This window comes from Fringilla coelebs (assembly GCF_963513975.1).
Source record: "Fringilla coelebs genome assembly, chromosome: 1".
NCBI lineage: Eukaryota > Metazoa > Chordata > Aves > Passeriformes > Fringillidae > Fringilla > Fringilla coelebs.
The window spans coordinates 112,919,879-112,946,601 of NC_140028.1; the positions used below are offsets into that span (position 1 = coordinate 112,919,879).

A 26,723-nucleotide genomic window follows, 5' to 3' on the forward strand; every position below is an offset into this window, starting at 1 on the left:
TTTAAGACTTGACTCTTGGTCTCATGTGGTTCCATAGTAATATCACTTTTTAATTTAAACAGAAAAAAATTATCTCAACCTTTACTTCTAAAAACCACTGGAGTGAAAGTAAAAAAAAACCCTGAAGTTTAAAAATCTCCCAGAAAACAGACAAAAAACCTCCAAATATTCACAAATTTTAAACCGCTAGCCGCATGTTATTTAATGTATCTTATCAAAACACACAGCACTGCAAGTTTCCTTTTTTCCTTTCAGCTGTTTCAAAATGGGGACTCAGTGACGCTGTTGAAGGCTTTGTCCTTTTATCTCTGGAGATTTGGTTTTATCAGCTGGCTTGCTAACCAAAAGTGGTACAACTCAGCATGGTTTGTGCACTCTGTTCAGGAGACCCAGGAACAGAAGGACCAGATGGGCTGGAGCTGCTGCAGGTCAGTGGTGGGATGAACCAGCAGAGCCACAGACAGAACTCGCTGAACGCCCTCCCCACACTCAGACACTCAGCACTGCCCAGCTTTCACAAAGTCCTCGCTATCAGAAAACCTGCTAATTAAAATATTCCATATTGCTACACTTCTCATAACTTAAGAACCATTATGCCGCTGATTACATAATGCTTTGGAGTGGATCAAAAAGAAAAAAGTGAACAAACAAAAATAATGTACAAAAAACCAGCACATCTATTGCTGCTCTGGCATCGAAAACAGGACTGATTTATTAGCTACACAAGTCTAGGGTTTCAAAATTAAATAAGTCTGTTTTACAAATTATTTACTTTCTACAAGATCCATTTCCCCTTGAAGCACACTGTGCATGCCCTCCTAGTGTGAACAGTTTACAGTCTGTGATCAGGCACAGACCTACTTGTCTGGATTTTTTCCCCTTTCAAAATAGCAATTCTGAGAATCATAAATTACACAGCACAGTTATTGTAATTCGAGCTTATTCCCAATAAATAAAATTTATTAACTAAATAGCTTTCTATGTAGCTTAGCTCTTTCCCACCAGCTTATTATTTTACACAGACTTGCCTCACATTCCTAGTCACAACCAAATTGTGCCATCTTAAGAATAGGAATTTAAAAATATAAAGTAAGAATGCATAATTTCATATAATCACAAATAACCTCCACTCCTTATAGAACATGTCCAGAGAGTACTTTGTAAAATTTGAAGCTTTGAAAGTATTTTATCTAACACACATACCAAGGTATATCTACTATATGAATATAAGCTTTGTTTATCAGAACACCAGAGTAGAAGCTTCCAGCTCATTAAGCTCCAATGCATTAGAGTATTTAGGGATGCTGGTGAGCTTAAGCATATGAGTAGCAACACTGACACAAGGCAGGACAGACTCCTTTTGGGAGATATAAAACATCACTTTATCATGCCATTCCAATTATCTCCAGCACTTATAGTAAGCCTCCAGTTATTCCATTTTTGTTACATAAATAAACTCTCAATTTATAAAATAGGTCATGGTAAATTTTACGTCCTGTTCTAAAAACAGCAAGGCAACTGGAGGAATAAAATTGTATGTGATATATGGTGGGTTAACACAGATGACCTCATGGCATTTTTTTTTTACCATAAACCTACCACCATCCTAATGAGTGCATATCTGCATCCAGAGTTTTAGTATTTCAAAAAGAAATAGATCATTGCTAACATTTCTCAACCAGAAAAATGTCATCATGAAATACTAAATTTATAAACAGAGTCACTGTAGTTCCCCTCATCAAGTTAGGCATGTTTCACTCCTAAGACAAACACTGTTATTAAACATATCAAGTCACCCATAGTTTGTAAAAAGATACATAAAATGAAGAATATACCACTGAAGTGTTTGTCTCCTACAAATTAAACATTTAATAGATTTTATTTATTTAAAAAAAAAATCCCACAGGTGGAATTTCAGACTTTTAGTCATTCTCCTGTGTTCATCTTCTAAGGTACTAGCAAAATACTCAAAATCATGCAAGCCCCTGATTAAACCAGGAAGCAAATCTGCATGCATGCAATTACAGTGTCTGCAAGGGCAGACGCAGATGACAGTAATTCATACTCTAAGAAATGGGCTTGTGTATTTGGCAGATTAACTGTTCTGTATTCCATTGCTATGAGGTATGGAAACTGTACTGTGAAACAACCATTACTCATTCCCTCAGCTCTGAGCATGTAGGTCTACCAAAGGCGAGCCAGGCTGGAGAGGGTGGGGGGAGAGGGCTGGAAAGAGAAGAGCCTACACGTTTCAGATTAACGCTTCTCTTGAATGGTTTCTTTTATTTCATTTCCCCCACTTTTTAAATTAGTAAATACAGTAGGCCCAGAAGGGAAAATGTGCAAGGGGAAGAGGGAGAGAGGGGAGGGAAAGGGAAAAAGCAAAAGCAGCCAAAAATCTCCAACTTGTTCATTAGGGGTTTTGTGTTTGAACATCTGAATGAATCACGGGTCTGTTTTTCATTATTCTCCATATGTATTTGTTCTTTGCTTTGTTCAGAGATTTCTGGCCGTGTTGTCATGACTGTGCTTATTTTGGTTTATATATTGTTCTGTTACAGGGTGATGGTTACTTCTCCTCTGCCTCACTTAGCAGTTAAGCCACCAACAACGAGCAATCTGAAAATGAGAGGCTATGTCAAAAGGTGTCCCTAGCTAACTCCCTTGCAGCCTACATGATTACTTTAGATCTGACTGCTTAATTCAGACCAGGGAGAAATCCTGAGATAACACTGCTCCTTATCATGACAGGAATGCGTGGGTATCTTTAAAAAAAATCTGAGGAATAATGGAGAATGACTTCAAGTACATCACTGAATGTCTTCCTCATTTCTCCAAAATTTCTTGCTAAACAGTAACCTTTTTTAATAGATGTGCTGTTACATGGGGGTTTTGAAATCATTTCCTTGCTAAATTAAATCTTTCTACTTTCAGCTTTATTCTATACCTTGGTCAACACACAAATGACACTGAAATAAATTCTGAAATCACTAATCATGTGATAGTTTTTATCATTGAATTTAATCCACCCTACTTCATTGAATCCGTATCACAGGATGATGTGCTCATTTAACAAGATAATCTCTTACTTGGCAGAAAGTGAGCGAGACCCAAAAAACTGGAAAGGAGCAAACAAATAGTGTGTTTTTTTCATTTTTGATGTTTGAATACTGGGTTTTGTTTGGGGTTTTTTTGGGGTTTGGGGGAAAGGGGGGTTGTGTTGTGTGTGTGGGGGGGAAGTTGGTGTTTTTTGCTGTCTGTTGATTTTTGCTGGGTTTTTCTAGGGAATAGATGTAGACTCCACTGTTTTAGAGACAGTTTAAACTTCAACTTTCAGCAGATAGGAGAAAAAAGGTCTAGCTGAAAATGCTGTGAAGCAGGTGTCAAACTGATTAGCAGATCCAATTTAAAAACTAAGTTTTCAGTGGCTCAGTATTGCACTAGCTGGTGTACTGAGAGGGTTTCCTCAAAAGTCTTCCCCAGGTCTGTCATTATTCACTCTTTTCCACATTATCTTGTCCAGTGGATTAGAGAAAGCATTTATTAACTGTGAAGAGGATACTAAAGAGGTAAGTGCTGCAAGCACTCTGGAGGCTTAAGATTATACTCAAATCTTAGTAAATTAAGGAGACTACAGGAAAAAAATAGGATAAAATTCAATACAGACAAATGAAAAGTTCTAGCTCTAGGAGGGAATAATCAACAAGCCAGAGCAGAGCATGCAATAAAGAATGCCTGGCTGGCAGCAGCACTGGAAGAGAGTAACAAAACCAGGGGCTGCACAGAATCTCTCAGCATAAACCAGCATAATTTTTCTCATGCAACACCCTGTGCCTCAGAGATGCGTCTATATTTTAAATACCTATAAAATTATTTATATGTATACATCAACAGAGGAGAGTCATGTGATCACAGAGAGGACAAATGAAATCCCTCTATACTATTTAAAATGATCAAATTTAGGCCATCTAAAATCCTATGCCCAGCTCCAAGTTCTTCAGGTAAGGAATGAGCTGATTAGAGAGACCAGTGAAGTACAATATATTGAGAAATTTAAAACAAATTGCCTTAAAGGAAAAAGTTAAAGGACTAGTGTTTTGTCTAAGGGAAAAAAAGGCACATGCAGATCAGTCTTCAAATATATATATGTTTGATGCAAAAAGGAAAGGAATTAACTGTTCTACATGTCCACTGGGGATAAGAAAAGAAGCAACAGACTTAAATTACATCAAGAGAGATTTGGGTTAGACATTAGGAAATGCTTCATTATAGTGAGGAGAGGGAGCGTTATCAAAGATTGCCTGAGGAGCTCGAGGAATCTCCACCACTGGAGGCCTTTGAGTGAAGGTTACAGAAATACTCCTCAGCAGTGGGTTAGAGCTGATCCTGCCCCAAGGCAGGTCCTGACCTCTTCAGGTCCCTTCCACTTCTGATTCCTGGGAAGGTTTTTTGGATTTTTTGGCAGCCTTACTGAAGAGAAAGAAAATTGTACCCAGCATTTAAAGCAGTGAAACATCTATTATTTTTATGCCATAAAGCATGCTGTTAATAAATCCAATTATGTTTATGATCTTTTAATGGCACTGCTTATGTCATAAAGATCCATCTTTGAAAATAGAAATAGATATCTCTGCCCTACAGTGTAATACAACAGCATGAAAGCAAGCTAACAGAAAATACAAACTCATTGTTATATGGCTCCTATAAAAATAATCTTAAAGCTAATTATAACATAAAGAACACTAAACCCAGACATTTTTCTTTCTCAAAATTCTAGCATTCATATTCTTTACAATATTTTCGCTTCACATTTTGTGTTTCACAAACAGATGCACTCCTCTCCTTGTTTACCACTGGCAATGGGAGCAAAGGAAGTTCTGCTCACAAGGGTATTCCTTTACAATGTAATCCTAAAAAAAGAAAAAACAACACCAAACCCCAAACACAATGAAGTCTTGTTCCTGTGTGATATTCAAAGAAATACTGAGTGATGATATCAGAATTCTGCCAGCAGAGTTCCCCAAGAAATCAAACGCACATTCAGGCAAAAGCAAATGCACAGCAGTGCAACTTATGACAATGGCCCATGACCAACTGGGTTGGTAGAGCTTTCTAAGTCTTCAACTGCAGTCTTCCAACTTGCTTTTCTCCTGAGTAGCTAATAAATGCTGCTTCTGGCAGGCAATAGATAAGGTCACACAATTCTACAAATCTCAAAAACATCTTTGGCATGGGTGGCAGGATTTTTCTCCATCTCATCATTCCCCCAGAATGTTTCTCTGCTGCTTCTCTTCATCCCATATCTGGCCAATCACAAGACAGTCCTAAACTGCAACGCCTTTTCTTTTTACTAGTGCATATAGAACTGCTCTCCAGGATGGGTTTCTTTTCAGGAGAACCCACTCTAGCAGATCTTATTACTCCAGAAGTACTCTGTACACCACTAGGGGAGAACTACAGAATCATTTTAAGGCACAGTTTCTCCACCATAGACTCAGTGACACTGCAGACTCATAAATGAGTAACAATTCTAGAACTGAGACAGTAATACACACATTAGTCAATATTTTCCTCAGCAAATATAGCTACACACACACATACAAAACATGCTATATTTCATTTAAAAATATTTTCATACATTAGCAGAAAAATTAGGAACATAAAACTGGAAGAGGAATTATTTCTATATCTCGGTATTGCAACTTGTAGATCTAATTGTCTCATAAAAAATATTTTCTTCTTCTATTAGCATATGCCAAGACTTCACAAAAATATAAAAATTAGACCAGGTTTTCCTTTTCCAACTTTTCCCAAAGGTTTCTAAGTTTTATATAGGAAATCAATTTGCATCACTGATGATATCATTCAAATCAGACATCACTATGTGGTTAGAAGGCAATTTACTCTTCTGCTGAAGCAATTTGATACTTGTTCTGATTTGTGATTTTCATTTTGTTTGTTAATGAAAAAAATTAATGAGCAATGTTACTGGAAGCACAACTCAAAGCTTTGGCATTATTAAATATGTTTGTAATATACTGTGCATTATGTTGATTGCACAGTTGGAGCCAGAGCTTTGGCAGTCAAGCCACCAGTCAATCATTCAAACTGATAATGAACTCACAGGGTGGACACTTTGCACGTACCTTTGCACTGATTTGTGTTTTTGTCAAGAATTGCCTTTGTGGATACAATTTTCCCATACCTATGGAGAAAACAAAAATCAGAGGTACAAGTTACTATATTTTAGTCAAGTACATAGTGATTTTTGCATGCATATGTAACAGATACCCTAGGAAGAGGTCTAGAGCTCGTGAAAAATGTTCATCTGATATCCTGAAGAGATCCCTTATGTCACTAGCTCAAACACCTGTAGAGTTCCCTAAGAACACTTGCCACAACCTGTCCATCTCTGGTCCATGCAGCGTGAATGCCAATCATAGGAAGGATTTTAGGACACTAGTAAAGAGGCTTCTTTGACTAAAATTATTTTAAGTTTGTTTAGATTAAATACAGATGGAGCACATTTCTTCAGGATTCATGAATTATGGTCACTTTTTATACACAGGCAGGCACAGCTGTGCTCATGTGTGCATCCATGCCTATGTATGTACACTCTATCTAGTTTGGATAAACAGAACCTTTGAGGTTTGTGTGCATCTCACCGCTCCTGACAAGATGAATGTTAACAGTCATTTGAATTTATATCACCTCCCATAGATAGCATGGCACTGCACTGCACTTTGATAGACTTAGTACAGTGAAGAGGGAATTTGGGCAGCTACAACTTGTTATATAAAGCAACTAGACCATAAAATAGGTATCTGTGTTTACCTCGCAGAGTTTAAGACTAAAAATGCTGACTTAATAGGAAGTATCACAAAATCCAAGTAAAACATCACAGAAGATGGTATTTATGGATGAGCATAAGAAATCAGAAAAATAAGTAATATAATTTTATTTCTCAAATCACTGATACATCTTGGTCTTCGTTGATGAGAACTTGCCCTAAAATGCCCTTTCCTACATTTTTTTAAAAGCATTATTGATACTCTAATATATTGGGTTTTCATTTGGAGGACTTTTCCATGAAACCCAGGTTCTACATCCACAAAGGGCATATTACTAGGAAAGGTTTAAGAAAATTGTCTTCTAATGGCAAAGCAACACCCATGGAAAATAACCAACATCAATTATAAACCTTGAAACGTAAGGCAGACAAATGCTTATTTGGTTAATCTTTATTAGTAGCAATATAAATTTGGCATTAGTGACCTCTACTTGCATTCCAGAAACCAGAATGTGGAAAACCTTACTGCTATTCCCTTCTCTGCCTCAGGAGGAAATCCATGTCTACCACTACACAGAACAGAACTCAGGAACTCCAGGGGCAGCTAGAACACTCTACCACATATTCAATGACACACTCTTCTATGGGTCTGTAAACATCCTGAGAAAACCAGTCAAAAGAAAAACCAAAACAACCAGGGAGATCAAGAGGGAATGGTACCATAACTCAGAGTGAAAACCTTGGGTTTCAGTCTGGAATCAAGAAAACACTTTATTACCTCAGGAAGGGGAGCAGCACCTACAGGAAAGACTGGGAATGGCCTAACTAAACATACTCTTTGATACCAGCAAAATTTGAGAAATAGTTCTCTGCTGAAGTTTCCATACTGCAAGTGACATGTAGCCACTCAGCTTAAGATAACAGGCACTGTCTCTGCATCACTCACAAAAGCAGAGTAAGGAGAGATGGAAAGTGAGACTCTACATTTCACTGTTTTTCCTTTGCCTAAGAATACACAAGAGCATTTGTTTCCATTTAACTTTCATTTGAGGAGGAAAGGCATGCTTTGCTTCATTTTGTTTCAGTCCGAAACTAGTCAGGAGAACAAGGGAAAACTAACTTAAGGCTACTGAGAATTTGTGTAAACTAAGTCAAGCCCCAGTTCAGATATCTTTTAGGAACCAAAAAAGTCAAACAAGCCTTGCTTCCCTTCACCTCTCTCCACCCCCCTTTTTTTGCTGACTCTGTAGACCAGAAGGATTTTGGACTCTGAAGGCAGGCACAATCCATTGTTCTCTGCACTATGAGGGGTACGTGGGCAGGTAGTTGAGAATCTATTTTGCCATAGCTAGCTCCACTCCAACCAAATCCATAACAGATTTAATCTTAACCATGAGATCACATGCTTTTCTAATCTCAGGTGTTTCTAGAATTGGGGCCTTAATACTCACTCATGTTCCACTTAATTTTATAATTCTTCATGGTACTACCTGAAGTTGACTTTGGCCTCTGAGATATTAAAGCACATGTCTTTAGAAGGCAAAGAAAAATTCAGTTCAGTGATTTATGGCTGTTCAGTGGGTCAACCTACCCAGCAGGAAATTTGGCCCTCGCAGTGCATCTTCATTTATTTGATTTACTTAGATTTAATATCAAGTACATGAAAAACACGCAAAAACACGCCTATCTTGTACAGCAATGCACCTTTGACAGATAAATGGGAAAATAATCCAACAAAAATCAGTGGCTAACCCACAACAACCTCAAATAAAACACAACTTCTACCTAAACTTCCGCCAATAAAAACCGACACCCAGCCCCCATTTCAGTCCAGCCACTCCTAATGAATTGATATATTTATCCATCCAAGTCATGTGAGAGCTAGAAGCTTACATTTCTTACCAGCAGAGACAGGCATTTGTGGTTCCACTGCTTTTATTACAGATTTCACAGAGTTATTTGCTGCGTACTGCGATCCTGCAAACACTCCATTGCACTAGAGATTTTACTCACAGAATTCTGTTCCGGTCAGGAAATGCTTCTCCCCACATTCCAAGTTATGTGCACACCTTCAGGTTTGCAAAAACAGACATCAGAGTGGTAAGAGGCACCACAATAACAAACACTGTTATAGGCAATTAGCCATATGTCAGCAATTTAATCTACTGCTATAAACCCTGAGTGTTACCACAAGAAAGTAATTGGAATTAATTTGGACACTGTTTTACTAAATATTTCAAGTAATTATTCTACAGTAATCAGTTCTGATGAAGAATGTTAGTTTGTATGCCGCATGAAATCAGGAAGGTATTTTGTTCCTACAAACGCAGTCATATTTCTTTCTCTCATGTGTGAAGTACGGTATTAAGCTATAGCTCATCTCCAAAGTTGTTTGGCTTTCTGCTTGTTTTACCTTTAATTGTGATTTGATTGCCCAGAAGTAAAAAAAAATTAATTCCATGGGAATGCTCACAAAAATAAGGATAAAATACATCACAAGAGTTTACCTCTTGTTCTTTTGTATTTAAATGGAAATTATTACAAAGTTCAACAGCCTGCACACCTGTGTTCTACAAATTACTGATATCATTAATGTAAAGAAATAACAGGTATGGTCTCCTTTTAGTGAGAAAGTGTGAGCACTACTTTAGTTTCTCTTGAGTTCATGGACGTACTCTTTCAAAGATATAGAATCAAAAATTCTGGTCATAAAATGATGACTGAATTGAGTCCGCCTCAATGTCTCAACCCTTCAAACAATGGCTGTATCATTAATGATGACCTACTGTCTCACACTATCCAAGGAAATAGACGTAATGAATCTGAGCTGGCTACCTCAAGAATGTGTCTATTGAGCATCTGAATTGAAATTGCTGTTCAAAAGGTTTCCAGGCACTCTTCCTGAAGTGTTATCTAAATGTACAGTAGCCACTAACAAGATTGTTCAAGTGCTTTTAAAAATCATTGTATTTATATACAATGATGCTTTTATTTCTTTTTTATGTAACAATTTTCCTGGAAAACCAGGTGGTCAGATTTTGAAAGAGCTTCAGGAGCAACTGCACAGACTAGGACTTCACCACATTAATGAAGAACCCATGCAGTGAAATAGTGACTAGTTGTCTTTGTTGTTTCTCATAATATATAAGGGCTGTCCAGAAAATTATAAAGTTTAAAATCTGCAGGTTCCAGAATAGAGAGCTACACTGGGGAGATATTGCCACAGCCCACACCGATGCCCCAACAGAGACATCACTACAAAAAGCTATTGGGCAGCTTTTAGGAGGGAAAATCTATCATGAAATTAAAAGCAAAGACGCATTTGCGTCCTGGAAGTCACATACCACCAGAAACTGTTAGAGGTTACTAGAGTAGCATCATCCCATGTTATCCCTGTTTTAACATCAGGCACCTCCCCAGCTGCTAAAACAAATTCCTATCTGGCCCAGCCCAGCCATGCTTACATTCCAAGAAAACATTCCGTTGGGGGTGGAAATACCTTCTTAGAAACATAACCAATTCTACTTTATCTTGTATATATCAGTGAAACTGTTGAAGTCATCTCACATACACTCTTAAAATTAAAAGGTCACTTAAAAACTCTTCACTTACCAACAGCAGTAGCTGACACCATGTCACACAAGAGGCAGAACTAAGGGAAGAGCTCTGCACAGAGAAAATTTCCCTGTTCCCTCCTGACTATAGAGCTATGTCAAAAATCACTCTGGAGAGCCCCATCCCATTGCACCCCACGTTTTCAGACTACTCAGCAGACTCAGGAAAGATGCAAGCAATGCAAAATGAGCCCTTAATGTGTGTACATCAAAGCAGATCACTTTAAGAGCTTTCAGGCAGGCGGTCGATCAGCACTTTCGCTGCAGACAAGGCTCAACGTGCTCATTTCCAGGAAGTTATTTGATAACTGCTGTTAAAATGGAGATAGTTCCTGAAGGAAACCATTCAGCTGTGAGTGATACCCCTTGTAAGATGCATGAACCTTAACCACAGCCAACCCCAAAGAGAGGAGAATTTGCTGTCTCAAAGCACACAAAGAATTTGAGTCATTTGTCCTCCTGCCGGTGAGAAGCTAGGGTGCAGGGAAGGTAAGTGGACAGCTAGGGTTAGGAGACAAGTGACATTCAGCTACGGGCAGCTCAAGGCAGAGGAGCCAGGTGCCACCCACCCCACTGCTGGCAGGTCACATGCCAAGAGATGAAGCTGGCTGAGCCACAGCTGTGACCAGGAGTTGCTGCATCAAACAATGGATTTCCTAGGAGGCCAGTCTGGTGGGGGCCATGCAAACATTTCAAATTTTCCATGTCCTTATGGGAAACAAAACCTCTGGGACAGGCACAGCATATTCCATCTTTCAAGCCAACCTTGAGGCTGGCCATAGCTACTCCTGTAACACAAGACATCTGTAGGACCAGACTGGATAAATCTCTCAAAACTCACCCAACTCTGTGCTGCACTGGTGCTGCCATCCTCCTGTACAAGGCACTGGGAGCACAGACATGCACAAAATACAGCTTTTACCCAATTCCAACCTCTGCTTGTATGCTTCAAAAAAAAGTGAAGCTTGGAATTGAAACTCAAGTTGCCAGCGTACAGAACTCTTCCTTGCTTAGTAAAAACCAATGGAGTTATCAGGTAATTTTTGAGTTCAGAGCTTAATAATTACATCCCCAGCATGTGAGTTCACTCAAAGCCTCAAGCATTGCCCCAAGCACAATCCACCCAACTGAAAACTGTCTGCATTTCTGGGCATTTAGGTAATGTATGCTTTTATCTTGAGAACTTTTGTACTGGGATGAATTTGACCAGCAGTAATTGGATTTAGATAAGCAACTCTGAGGCTCTTTCATTCTTGTGAATTAATATCTAAATAGCATAACCAGGTTTGTGTTGTTTAAAGCAGACTCTATTAGGCAAATCATGAGTTTTGGGAGAAAATTAAGGCCACATTATGTAGACCTAAAGTACAGAAAGAACTGCTGTTGAATTTCTTGGAGAGACATTTTTCTAAAAATACACTGTGACATGAACTTACAACATCCAAACACATACAAAGGGGAAATTCACGCAAAAAAAAATTTTTCATATATTTGCATGATAATTTCTGGGCATTTCATCTACTGCATGGCATTTTAAATGCTTACATTTTTTCCCCAAAATATAAGACATTCTGTCCCTTAACAAAGATTGAGTTGCTTTGTTGCCCTTTCTCTGTATATTATTTTTAATTTTAGAAAATCCTTAAAAAATCTGAAAATTTAAGACAAAATTCTCTTATTCACACAAAAATACAACAACAAAATACATGCTGCTCAGAGCACCTCACACAGAGCAGGGCACAGCTTGGGGAACAAACAGAAGGAACTGCTTCCAGGGAACTGATGGTGTACTGGAGTGACAAGACCATGCTTCTGTAAGAGTTTAACATTTGGATGCTCTGTCTTCTCTAATTACTTTGGTCTGGCTGTCATGTTTACAAAAATCATCCCTTCTCAGTAAAATACAAGCTCTTCACACTGTCCCTCACAGTGTCCCACTGGACAAAATGTCCAGCACAAAGCTGAATAAATTCATCTCGCAACTGGCTCATGGGTTGGGCACAAAGGGTCACAGTGAATGAGGGGACATATACTGGGGTTCCACTGTATGGGATTGAAACACCCTACTAGTGGGGTTCCACAGGGTTCCATCCTCAGCCCAGCGCTCAAAATCTTCATAAATGGCTTGGACACAAGACTGGAAGGGATACCAAGTTTGCAGAGAACACAAAAGTGGGATGAGCTGTTGTTTCTCTCCAGGGCAGAGAGACCTGGACAAATCACAGGAGTGTGCAATCACCAGCAGGATGAAGTCTAACAAGGGAAAGTGACAGATTCTGTGCTTGGGACAGGGCAACCCTGGAGCTATGGACACACAGGGGAAAGAGAAGCTGGAGAGCAGCACTGCACAGAGGGACCTGGGGGTCCTGGTTGATGGCAAGTGAAATGTGAGTCAGCAATGCCCTGGCAGCCGGGAGGGCCAACCCTGTCCGGGGGGCATCAGGGACAGCATCACCAGCCGGGCAAGGGAGGGGATTGTCCTGCTCTGCTCTCAACTGGGGTGGCCTCACCTCAAGTCCTGCGTGCAGTTTTGGGTGCCACAATCTAAGAAAAGAATAAAGCTAACAGAGAGTATCCAAAGGAGGGCTGTGAAGATGCTGGGGGTCTAGGAGGGAAGCCAAATGAGGAGCAGCTGAGGACTCTTGGTCGGTTCAGCCTGGAGGGGATTGATGGGAGACCTCATTGCAGCCTGCAACTTCCTTGTGAAGAAGAGGAAGGGCAGGCACTGATCTCTTCCCTGTGGTGACCTGTAACAGGACCTGAGGGAATGGCCTGAAGGTGTGTCGGGGTGGTTTAATAAAGGTTCTTCACTCAGAGGGTGACTTGGATGATCCCAGTGGCTCTCTCCCAGTTCTGCACAGAATATTCTGTGAAGTTAGTAAACAATCTAGACTGGCAACTTGTCCAGGAGTTTCAGGAGTGTCACCAAAAAAAGGGAGAGGGGCCTCTTAAATCTTTTGTTTGTACATCTAAACCAGAGCTGGACTTTCAGAAGGCATCCTGAGTCATTAGCACCAATTCTGAAAGGGCAGCTCAGCAATTTTGAAACTGAGACCCTCTATTTCTGACTCTAAAAGCACAATTAGAAGCCTCATTTTAAGCAGACAGTAATAAACATTATAGCATGTGGGAAGAGTGAATTTTCAAGATAATGGCAAGCTGATGAATCTCTAAAACAACATATACATAGTCAATAGTGTCTTCTGGTACAGATATTTACTACTAAGGGTGTAGTGATTTCACTCATAAATGGGCTGATTAGTCACCATTGTCCCACATCCACTGAAAATACATTTTTCGGAACTAGGAGAGAGAAAAAGCTATGAAATCCATAAAATAACTACATTATATAACATGTCTAGAAACACTATTATTGCTTTAGACAAATAAGATCCAATAGCTTACCATTCTATTGAAGAATGTTTCCATGTTAGGAAGAAAGAATCTAAAAAGCTATTTCAGATTATGCATCATGCCATTTACAGATCATATTCAGAAATCCACTTTTCAGAAGATGCAGGCACCATTTATCTCAAATCATGGGGCTCTAATACAGCCCTGGAAGGCTGTGTAAGGTCCTTTGGTACTCTTTTATTGAAAATAGGGAAAACTTAGTAGTTTTAGTGAAGTTTGCTTCTTGTAAAATTTCAAGAACCTCAGAAAGATAATCCTGTAAATAAACAGGCATGTAAAGAAACACTTACAACTAAAAAATTCCTCTGCTGTTAAAATTCTAGCTTTCCTTTCTAAAGGAAAATCTACTGCTATTAAAGCCCAGGAACGTATCTCGCCTTCACCCTCACTAAATTGAAAGACTTGTCTTACATTAAAGTTAGAAATACATTTACAAGACAACACATATTTATCAAGAAAGAGAAGGTCATACTTCATATTCAAACTAATCTGCATTTATATATCTATATATGAACCTTCACCTCTGGAAAAACAATTTCATATGAGAGTGTACAGGCTTGAAGGCTTATTGCAATTGTTTTAAGTATTTGGGAAATTAAACCAGGTAAAACAGAATTTAAAGTAAATGAAATTTAAACAGATACAACATTTGTTAAATAGTAAGACCTTGAATTTTCAGACCTGCAAGATGTATAAAATTTTAGTAGTTCACAGGTAACTTTTCCTGTAACCTTGTCCCTTTCTTTGCCAAAATCAGAATAAGAATTTTTTCAGCACATAAATGAAATTAAGTGGTTTAATCTAACACTTTCAAAAACATGTTTGAACACAAAACGTTTTTTGTGTTCAAAAACATCAAAGATAGTTTTTTCATTGCCTTCAGTAGGTTCAACCTCAAATCCTATTGACAGAGTTTACAATAATGCTATCACACCCTTTTTACCCAGGACAGAATAAAACACCACTTAGTAATGTAGCACTCCACACAATAGCCTGACGCTTTACAGAGCAGTTTTTCCTCAGCTTGTTGCAAGTAAGACACTTGGCTATTAGCTGCAGTTTCTACTCTAAATGCTGTTTTTTCTTAATTAGTGCCATGTATTATATTCATATTAAATCTGTATATTTAAATATTAAAGCTGTTTAAGACTATTTAAAAATTAATTACATTATTGTATATCATATCAAAATTATTACATTTATGTTTTTACTTTGACAGAAAACTATGTTTTTCCCTCACAGTTCTGCCATGACAAATAACCAGCGTTAATAATTAATTAGCAAAATATTCTACAGTTGCTAAATTAAGTATGGAAAACTAAATTCATGCACAAATTACTAACTATGATTTCATGCAGTACAGTTCAGTTCTTTTTCTGGGCCATCATTAAATCTTCAATTACTAATTATTCTACATTTTCGGGAATTCAGATGTCTTAAAAAATAAAATGCAACTTTTGTTTGCAGACACTTAGCAGTGCCTCTAAATTTTCTGTATGATACTAGGCACTATTGGGAAGACAGTTTAGTGATCTGAAACCCTTCACAGAATGTGTTTTACTGTAGCCTGTCACAAATTATAATGCCATGCATACCCTAATTTTCAAAAGGCAGTGCATTTATTAAAAGTCCAAATATTTTCTAGGATAAAGACATTGCTCATCAGCATTGGAAATAAAAAAAAATGAAGCAGTTCTTCAAACTTGAAGAATTTCCTCTAGCCAACAATTCAATTATTTTAGATATTGCGGAAATGCCCTCCTCCTCCCTAACATATCATTCCAAAACTTAGAATTTATTTGCTTTCTATGTTCTAGCACGCTGTGCTGTCTTGAATCCGATTTCTCATTCACAGTCTTGCTTACTTACGGAAGATTCATTGTTAAATTACAGTTGGTATGAACCAGCATGCCAGCATACCATGATATTAATCTCTGAAGTGTTCAATCATTTAACAATAGCCTCATTATTCAAGGGAACTCTGAGAATTCCGTTTGTGAAGATTTTCTGACATTTCGCTAAAACAATTTACTCTTAAAAGAATTCAATGACTGCCATATATTGTAATATATATATGTATATATACGTGCCTCAATCGGATGGTTCCTCTCTAATAATAGACAAGAAAAAGAAGAGGAATTGAAAAGAAAAGGAATTACAGATAAAAGCAAGAACGCCAGCTACCACCAGGGACTGTGAACTCAAACTGATAATTTAAAGCTAAAGCATTTTATAGGGTTCACACAGAGGCCACTTGAGTCAAATGTGCGAGTGAGACTTCTTGAGTTCACACAGTTCCCATTTCATTATTTACAAGTTAGAAAAATCCAGGTGCTTGGGTTGTCTTCAGAAACAATATAGTTTTGAGGAACTGTTTCTTCAGTATTTTACATTGCAAAATACATCATCTGGGAACTACATCACAGAAAATATTCTTTTTCTTCAATATATTTCATTTAATCCTTTTATTTCCAGGGCTGGAATGTCACAGTTGTATTCACTTTCCAACGGCTGAACTTTGAAAAAAGTGGCACAGAGGCGCATATTTTTTTTCTGCCTGAAACTTTCAAGAAGAAACAGCAAGAGCTTGGATTTGGATTTTTACAATTATGCGGGCAAAAGTTCACGCTGCTCACCCAGAACTGGGACAGAATACCTCAGGGTCTGATCTCCTTTGAATTTTAATTCCATCTAGTATATTTATAAAAGCAAAGATTTTTTAGTCCATTTATTTGTACAACTCTAACATAATGACAGGCTCGGGAGAGTGTGTGAAAGAAGATTCGATCAGCTATTTGTCCTTGATACTTTTGAATACTCATGCACTTGTACAATTTCAGGCATGTTGAACTTAAACAGGACGAACGACATTTCTCAAGGTTAAATTATGTTTGTGGGCTCATAAATTAATGCGCTGGTTTGGTGTGGAAAGTCCTCCCTACAGCCTCGACACAGCAAACAGATGAACAGGACATACAAGTGCATGCTCCCAGTCAGCCAGGGCTTTGCTTTCCTCAGCACAGTAATTAGTCTGAAGAAGATCTGCTCTGACTGGTAACTCACCACAACTCCCAGGTATTCACCAAAACCTTCTCTTGAGTGAGTGTTATGTCAACAATTAAATTCAAACTAGGCAAAGCTGCCCCACACGCAATATAGATACACAATTTATGAATCATGTAATAATATTTTTTATCTTTTCAAATCCACTAAAAACTTGCAAGTGAATGCAGCATTAAATGATATGAAAACACATTTACGGGTTTAAAAAGATAATTTGTTTAGAGTCTTTATCTATTGTATAAATAATTATTCACTCTTTATTATCTAAAGACAGACGAATATATTAGCCTCGCTATGTCAGGTGGATAAATATCTTTGGAGGGGGAAAGCTTATTGAAAACTTGACTTTGGATCAGACTCTTGCTTTCCAGAAATGTGGCACCCTTCTGCTGGCTCCAAGGGCTGCCCTAATTTACACTGATGGAGCCATTGCCCTCATCTTGAAGTGTTGAAGATCTACTATGAGAAAACATCAAGGAATAGGTTGTGCAGCATAACTAGCACACTCTGTAGCTCTCTGCTCATCAGTCAACACTTCTGAGCCTAAGAAAAACAAAATTTTAGTTAACAAAAATCTTGTGCCAGCTGCTCCCACTGGACACCTTAGCCATGAGTCTTCTACAGAAGAAAAGCCAACACTGGCAATTGCTGTGCTCTGCTGGGTTCAGTTTGTACCCAAAGACAGCCCACAGGGACCAGGAAGGGATGAGACGAGCCGTGGGATTCACTAAAGAAATAAACTCTTTATAGCCTTAAAAGGACACATGGTTGGTCCTGCTAGGCAGAACCCTCGAAGGAAGGCAATAAAGAGATGCATTGTAGCCCATCCTTTCTGAAATATCCATGGGCATATCTACAGAAAGGCTCAAGAATTTAAATACTTTATGTTTCTGCTGAAAAATTTTACCCCAAGAACATAAGACTCACTGAAAAACACAGTGAGCCCATTTTGAAATCTGACCAGTAATGCTGAATTTGGAAGCAATTTAGCTTCAATAGCTTGGGAGCCCTCAAGAAATAACTTTTGTATATTACTAGCCTCAGGCATCTTCAAATAAACTAATTAAATAAGATACAATCCTCAAACCATATAAAGATACACATGGAAAATCTGAGACCTCATTCTGAGTATTGGGCATACTTTGAGAGAGAGAGAACTGTGATTCACTGGGATAAATCCATGTCTTCCTGAAACTGGTCAAGGAGCTCACTCTTAATTGCTCTTTAATGCACAAGAAAAGGCTATGAAGTTAATTTTTATATTAAAAAATTACAAATAGACATGAGACATCCTTTTCTTTTGCTTATATATTTCAAGACTCTGTTATAGACTTAGGCTATATTTTCATGCTTCTCTGTAGAGCCATGAGGGAAAGAAACGTACATTTTTATAAGAATTGAAAGCTGAGTTTTCTACCTTATCACATGCCTAAGGAACTAAGGGTTTAAGAAACAAATACTGTGAACCTAGCAATAAAATTTTGAGGCATGGCAACACCAAGGGCTACATCTTCATCAAATATTAGTGAACAACTTCAGCTAGGGTAAGAACATTGCTTGACAGTTGCATGGTTTGGATCTCAGAAAACAATCCCAAGGAAAAAAAAAATTATAGCAAGGAAAAAATCCAGCCTGTCATCTATTCCCTACTTTATAAAGAGAGCTGGATTTAAAGACAGTGCTGACACTCCTCACTTAATGCACACACATAAATAACAAATATATCCTATACAGATAAATTATATTCCAGAATATCTATTCTGCCAAATACAATCTCCCAAAGGTGCTGGGTTTGAAAATTAGTAACACAAAATTTACAATGATCACCTATAGCAGCAAGCTGCCTGCTTTTTGAACATCCCATCAGAAGCAGTGAAAGCACAAAACCTATGTAAAAAGGTCACAGTCATTCTTCATGGAGTCAAACACACATCCTACAAGAAACAGGCAAATACTCTGCAAATATTTACAACTGTGACTGCCTGAATTAATATCCTGGGCAGTCTTGAATGCACCCAAGTGGCCAGCTTTCATCAGCCTAGCACTTGCAGTATCAGACCATGTATTTCTGCATTCCTAAAACATCTTATTCATCAACAGCATTTGCACTCTTTCCCCCCACTCAGACTTTGGGAGTTTCTGACCCTTACCCTTTCTGCTGTTCAAGAAAGGAAGTTCTCAAAAGACCAACATCTTGAATAAGAAGCCAAGGCAAAACAAAAGGTCTGCTCTAGCTACTCTTTTCCCATATGCCTTTGCCCTTCACTTTACTTGGGCTTGTTCCAGAGACCACAGAGACCAAGAGAAAAACCTGTGGATTTGCCCTGTTTTGCAATTTCTGAGAGCCATTAAATGTTACTCTACATGCAACATTCCATTTTGTAAGACAATTTCCTATGTTCAGACTTCAGTTTCTTTGTGATTCCCACATTCTCAGGACAATAGTTTCTTTGTTCAAGCTTCCATGTTTATGGTATGTTATCTTATCTCTGGTTTAGCCTTTAATATTAAGCAGAGTCAGAAAAGAATCATCCTCTTGTTTGAGATGCAAAGGTTTATGTCTGCTTACATTTTTAAGATACACAAGCATACTTTAAAAATCTAAGAAAATATACTCTTATTAATGCTGTTATCTGAATAATGATATTTAACCCCAGTTGCAGCTTAGTTCCCTTATCTCCCCTGTGAAATAGTTTTTTTCAGACTCTGATGTGAGACTAACATGACATCCTAGAGAAAAAAAAGCTTTCTCCAGCTCTGCAAAGGGAACAGCAAAGTTGAATTAGAAGGAAATTTATTGAAGTGAGAGTGAAGCAAGCTATTACAGTGGTGGGAGAAGACAGGAGAATTTTCATGGCCTCAAGGCCCAAAGTTGAGAGGGACACTCAATGTCACAGGGAAACTGATTCAGAGAAGAGACACAAAAGCATAAGAGTGGAGAATGGCAGAAAAATTCAGGCCCTAGTCTGAATTCCCAAACTGCACCTGCAGATGGTGAGGAACACAAGGACCTGTCCACACCACAGCCATATCAGTTTTGCTCAGGAACACGGCTGTGTTCTCAGCTGGCTTTGACCTGGTCCCAGGTTTCACTGCATGGCTCTAAAACCCAGAAGCATCTTCAATAGAGGCTCCTTCAGGAACTGCATACTGTGAATGTGAAATGCACACTGCTGACTCAGTTCTGCATGCTTCTCCCCATCTAAAAGAAAGGACTTGAAAAGAGAAAAAAGCATCATCATTTGTTTAAACCCCAGGCAGGGTTCTTGCCAACCTCCCCATGTCCCCCATCCCCATCCTTCTCCCAAAGGCTGATTTCTCACCCACCTCTAAGATTAGTATGTTCAAGACCTGCTCAATTTTGACAGGGGAAGGAAAAAAGCCACCTTGAACAGAAAGCCTTTTGAGTCTTCCCTTACTTTTGAAGCCTTTGTATTTTTTAATCCCTGCTCTACCAATTTTGTCTCCCTATCCCCTCCTCCCCTTCAGTGGAAAATTTCTACTCTTTACAAGCCTGTCTCTCTGCAGAAAATTGATTTCCCCTAGGATACAGCCATCCTACTGTTCTATGCATGGTCATTAATGACCATCCTGTTCACCACAGAGACAGACAGACACGGTGGCACTCCTCCCCTGCTCCTTAGCACAGAAAGCACACGGGGAAAAATTGTAACAGCCTCAGAGCTCAACCATACCAAGAGTTCATCGTCCCCAGAAAACACCATACAAAATCCCCAAATGAGCTATTACAAGAACAAAATGATTCTTGCTGGTTTCTGTCACTCTTTACTTCCACTGCATTAGATGGAATTTTTTTTAATCTCTCCCAGGTAACAACCATTATGTAGTTTCCATTCTCCCAGAGGAGGTAGTTCCCTTCTTCCCCCACATAGGAACAAACCCTAATCAGATGTTACTTGGACTCATACAGGTTTTTACTTGGCGACTGGCATGGGGCTATGCAAGGACAGAATGCATTTCAGCACAGATTGCACAACCTGCCTGAAGATGTGACAAAATACCTGGGTGCTGCACTTCTTGCCATTTCAGCTGCTTTGCAAGTAGTGTACCTGCTGGCTGCACCATCTTACATGTAAGGTGGAGATCTGCCATCTTACATCTGATTGCAGCAACATCCCGTCCTTGGGGTGACAGACAATTCTCCCCTTAACTCTTGGTGTCTCTGACGCCAATAGGTAGCACAGAATGTCTGTACCCACAAAACTGCTTTAGCCTTCTCTATAAACATCTTGTGGATGGACTCTAAATTGACTCATCTCCTCCTTGACCCATGAGGTTCTTACAAGAACTTCCTTTTGTCCCTGATGCTACAGAGAGGTACAATGGAGGACTCGAAGTCACAAGCTACATTACTAGTTTCAGCTGGACCAAATATAAGGAAAATTATTCATAAAGCTTAAAGATGGATATATAAAGCTGGCTTTTGTGCTTTCTGTTTAATATTCAGCTTGGTTCCAATGAATTTACATTAAATAAACAGGAGCAGTGTCTTTAAATCAAAAGGCAAATTTTAAACAAAAGAAAACCACAGTGACTGTGATCAGAAAAAGACCCAACTCTAAAAATTAGCTCTGAAACTGGAAGAGGGCCTTAGCTACTGAACTGTAACTTGATCTGAAAAATGTTAACACAATGAATGCCTGATTCAGCACCTCAGAAAAGCTGGGGTGGGGAACTGCCCAAACCAAGACACTCATCTTTAAATCTCACATTGTCCAGCTACACTTGGCATATTGTGCCGTGATTTCTTTACATAATTCTCAATAATGCTGGCTGATATTAACCAAGGAAATCCTCTGCATACAAACAGGACAATCCACCCCACTGTAGGTCCCATAAAATCTCACGCTCTGTGGAAATTTCCAAATACCTCGACACAATATGGGTGAGTTAAGGATAAAGTTTCAAGCCTGAACTCCATAATTTCCTGTCTTTAGCTAGTCTACGCAGCCCTTTAATGCTAAGTTAATATCATTTCTGTGGGTGTGATTGAATTACCTGCCACTCCTGATGCCAGCATTAGTGGATTTCTGTGTAACAGGAGAGCACACTTTACTGCTCATACTGTTACTAAATACCATTAAGCAGAGCAGCTGCAACCCTCCTGATAGCAGGACTGGAGGGCTACCTCGTTAGGAGGGGACAAGCACTTTACTGCTGGCACACAGCCTGAATCCCAAGAGCCCTCAGCACATCCAATCTGCCCTGACATCCCCACCAGGCAGCCTGCCACAGCATATCCCTCAGCCAGAAAAGGTCCCCAGGCCTGTAAGTCTGCTGAGATGCAGAGATCTCTCTCACAGGCTCAACATCCCGAGTACTACACAATGCTGCCGTGACTTAGCAGCTTGAAAAGATAGAGATGTATTAACTTAGTGACCTTTTGGCTCCAGGTACAACAGAGGGCTGCTAAACTGCCCACTGAGAGCACACCTCACACACTGGTTGGTGACAGCTACTAACTAGTGGCACAGTGCTTTAAAAATCCCTTTCCCAAGTCTTTGTGGAGAGATTAAAATGCCACATATGTGAATTGTAAAAACTCCACAGCAGTTAAATCTCCAAAGGGAGATTCAACAAGGGTTTCTCATCAATACCCTTGCCCTGCTAACCAGCACCTACTAAGCAAATATGAGGCTGACTACTCTGCAGACACATCCCTCTAGAGGAGGATGGCATCAGAGAGGAGAGGAGCAATGGAAAAAATAATGAGGGAGGATGAGCAGTTTACACATAGTTGGTTCACTACACACTGACAGACAAAATCATCCAAGCAGTTGCAATGAGCTGTAGTTACACTTTCTGCCTCTCTAATCCACCTCTTCCTCACCAAAAAATGTGTCTATGCTGCCTATGTAGCTATACTTGACCAGAAGCAGTGGGATTGCTAGCAATCAACTAACCATAGCCCCATGGGAACAGCATGGCAGGGACGCAGGAGGGACAAGAAATGTGGTCCTGTTACTGAGAGAAATTCTTGTTTCTCTATATCTAAATTCAGTAAGAACTAAGAAACAAACACAGGAATCTAATAAGAATTACCACTTGCAAAAAGAGAGAGTTTTTTCTTACCACTCCATGAAAACAGAGATGGAACAACTACAATTTCGGAAAGTGCTGATGGCGTTTACCAGCTGTATCATTACAACCTGCCTCCCATGTCTACAGGACCTGCTAACAGTTATGTCTCTAGTCCAATTCTTATGTAAGGCAACAACTAAAATCACAGCATGAGTATAGTGCCCTGCTTTCAGTTAAACCCCACCAAGGACTTGGTAATTTTCCATTTTTCCACCATAGGCATAATTATTCCTTTCCATCTAGAAGCACTTGCCTTGACTTTATTTTATGCCGAGTCAAGAGATTGTTCTATATGAATCCTTCAGGTCCTTGAACTGGCTGTACGTTCATATGTGTTCATATGTGATAGGAATTACTTGTTATAAGGCACTTCATTTGTTCCTAAGGCACTTGATAAACTTGATATTGAAATATTTGTTTTAAATTAATATCATTAAAAAAACTTCCTAGCCATAGTCCATTTAATTGGCAATCTAAATTTGGTGTTGATTTAAGAAAAGCAGAGGAGACCCGATATATTAAAGGGGAGTAGCGAAATTGTTAGGTGTGGCTTAGATGCAAATTCCTTACTTTTAAAAGTAAAGCTTCAAGGGTGCTTCAGTTTTCTCATTCTCTGGGGTTTTGTTGCTCAAAGCCAAGGATGGACAGACACATGACTAAACATTAAAGGTAATCAAGACCTCAGAGGTTTGGAGATGAGCAGCTGCTTCTGACATAATGCCAGTACCAGTGTTCTGTGATCCCACAGTGTGCATGTGGCACTTCCTGACGCTCCTACTAAGACACTGCAGCAGCTTTTGAGCATCATTTCTCCTGCTTAAGGACACAGATGTTCCAGTAATACATTTCATCCACTTAAGGACATATGCAAACATACATAAGCTAAATATAATAACAAATGACCATAAACATGAAATAATTAGTTTTAAAAACATTTAAATGATGCCTGCAGTCCTTGATGAAATTATCTGGAGAAGGCTGGAGAAAATTGTCTTACAATCAGATACTTAAACTGCTTCATCTATTTCGATTCTTAAAGAAAAAAAAAAATCTGAGAAGTGACTGCATAAGTGCATCTGGGAGAAGAATGGAGCAAGAGAATTCAGAGAGCTCCTTAATCTCATTACACCAAGAACAAGCAGCAAAAAATTAAGACCAGAAACTTGATTTGCAAGTGGGTTAGAAATTCTGACCAGGGAACATGGTTAACAGGAACAAACTCTTAGCAACAGCGGTAGGTTTGCTGTTGGTTTCATATCTTCAGTTCCAGAGTGGGTGCTGTTCTGGAACAAATTCTTTACATCAAAATAAATTTCTATGCTTAGTCCAGGAACAAAGAAGGGAAATTTGAAGATCTTAATCAACCAGAAAATTATGGTAGACTGTCCCTTGGTCTCTTCTGGATCTTAAATTCTATGACTTTGTGAATAATTTTATCCCTTTTAATTATTAGTTCCCTACTATAAAAGAGCTAAAAAAGTTAATGTTCTTCTTGAATCAATGAATTACAGAAAATAATTGAAGTTTTATAATTGGATTATAACCCCAGGAGAATATGGAAATGCTCAACTGGGAAGCTGAAGTAAGGAAAGCATGTCTGTTTTCTTTTTTTTATGTGATCACCAGGCAGTAATAGCCATAAATGCTTCACTTATTACCTGCATCACACTGAAACAATAACATGCCTGTGATCCTACAATAACTGCTATTTGAACAGACAGCTGTGCTTCCATGAAGCTTCCATGGATTTGGGTGTCTGTTAGCAGAAATCTTATTTCAGACCAGGTCCTGTAATTGCACATTGCTGTTGCCTTCATTGTTTTATTCAGGGTGGCTCCCAGAGCTGTGACTAGATACCTTCCAAGAGAACCAGAATCTAGAGGTCTCCACATTCCCTAGAGCTCCTGATGGGGACACAGAAAATACATGCCCAAGACAGAGAAAACCTTTTTAGATCTCTGTCAGTTCAACATCTTTTAAAAATTAGGCTGAAAACATTCTGTTGTTCCTGTCTCTGTTTATAACGAGGCAAAGAGAAAAACCTCTGACATAGTTGCAACAATTCTAAGAAATTCCTTCCCCAGTGAACATCTTCAAAACAAATTAAAGCCTTTGCAGTTTTTAACACAAATCTAGTAGCAACACTTGTCAGACAAATAATTCTGGGAAGTTACCAAATACTTGGAATGAAGGACATTGCATGCTACATAGCACAGAGCTCTTGTCGATGCTTGTTTGGAATGGAATGAGAAAGTCTAGCAGCTGAACACAATGACATTTTTGTTTTTGTGCTGATAATATTCAATAGCTTTGCCACCAAAGTTGGCCTGCCACTTCCCCTCAGATAGAAATTGCAGACATGGACTAAGGTTTTTGCCATTAGCTGGAAGCAGTGCCCAGGTTATTCTTGGTTTGGAGAGGGGGGCTGTTAAGCATGGCTGGTATTGTTTTCTTTCAGCAAAGCTTTAGGACAATGTAGTTCTCAAACAGCGCAGAACATTATCTGCGTCATACCTTCAAGGAAAAGGTTAAAGAAACATTTCTGCTACACAAATGTCAGAGTGTGAACAGCATGTCTCCATCTCCTCTCAAAAGCTGGTGGCTCCTAAGGAGTATAAACCACATGCCAGTCACAGAACTTCCGTCTCCACTCTCTGCACATGAAGACAGCAACTGGCTCTGCTCTCCCACTGCTGCCATCAGATCTCTCTCTCTGATCTCAAAGGATATGAGATCAGAAAGACACACTGAACCTGACACCATGGAATTTAGGAGAACAAACACCAAAAATGCAGACAAATCTAAAACACATGGATAAGCTTGAAAACAGAAGAAATAAAGATAACCAGAACTTGCAATGCCACTAAAGAAAAAAAAAACCAACAAAACACTGCTATGACTTAAAGGACTGCAGTGAAGCAACCAACAGCATTTCAGCCAGCCCCCTCTCACTGGGAAACAGAAACCAAACATCAGAGTTTTACAAGACACCTTAAGGGGCAGAAAAACTCAGACTGTCAAGAGATCCATGTTTATGAAAGCCCTTCCACAGAGAACATCCACATTAGAAAAATAGACACGTCCCACAGACTTATATGGTGGAGGGTCTGTCTGTCCTTCGGACAGTTTCTGGCCATGAGCACTTTCAGACTCAAATGGAGACATGAGTAGCCTCCTGAAAGGATTGTGATGCCACAGCTGACCGGCTGCACAAAAAATATGCTGGAGAAGTAGAGAAAGAAGGAGGACAAGGAAAGACTGGAAACATAGCACAGGTTAGAGGCAGCTCATTAACTGTGTTGCCCTCCTATCTCAACACCCCTCCTGCACAGTACGCAGAACAAGTGGCTGTTATGGTCATGCCCTTCATATTGCTACAGAAAACTCAATATTTCTGAGTTCTCTTTTTAGTTGTGGGGTGTTTGGTTCTTTTTTTACTTTTTCTTTCTTTTTTATTCCACAAGGACTTTAATTAAAATTCATCAAAAGAAATATTTTCAGCAGCAGTGTCTGAAAATGCTCTCCTCCTCCCATATCTTCCATTAAATCAGGTTCATCCAACTTGAAAGGAGATGAGAAACTCTCACTGACACTCTGTCACACGCCACTGAAAAGACAGGCACATTCAAAACAGAGGAGAGTGCAGGTGCTCATTTATTACTTTACGCAGATTATTTTTCTGCCTTTCTTCCTGACAATGGGAACGTTCACATCCCAGATGGAGCTTTCTGTAGTGCTGT

At 39.1% G+C, this 26,723-nt stretch overlaps 1 protein-coding gene across 2 annotated transcripts in view; it reads right to left on the reverse strand.

Annotated features, from left to right (window-relative positions):
* RBMS3 (RNA binding motif single stranded interacting protein 3) overlaps positions 1 to 26,723 on the reverse strand; it is a gene marked incomplete at its 3' end in the record, with an annotated part of 434,589 nt that overhangs the window by 306,439 nt on the left and 101,427 nt on the right. For both annotated transcript variants that reach the window (XM_084221492.1, XM_084221493.1), the window contains exon 3: positions 6,147 to 6,205. In XM_084221492.1, the coding sequence (XP_084077618.1) occupies positions 6,147 to 6,205 (59 nt within the window). The remainder of the gene's footprint in view (positions 1 to 6,146; positions 6,206 to 26,723) is intronic.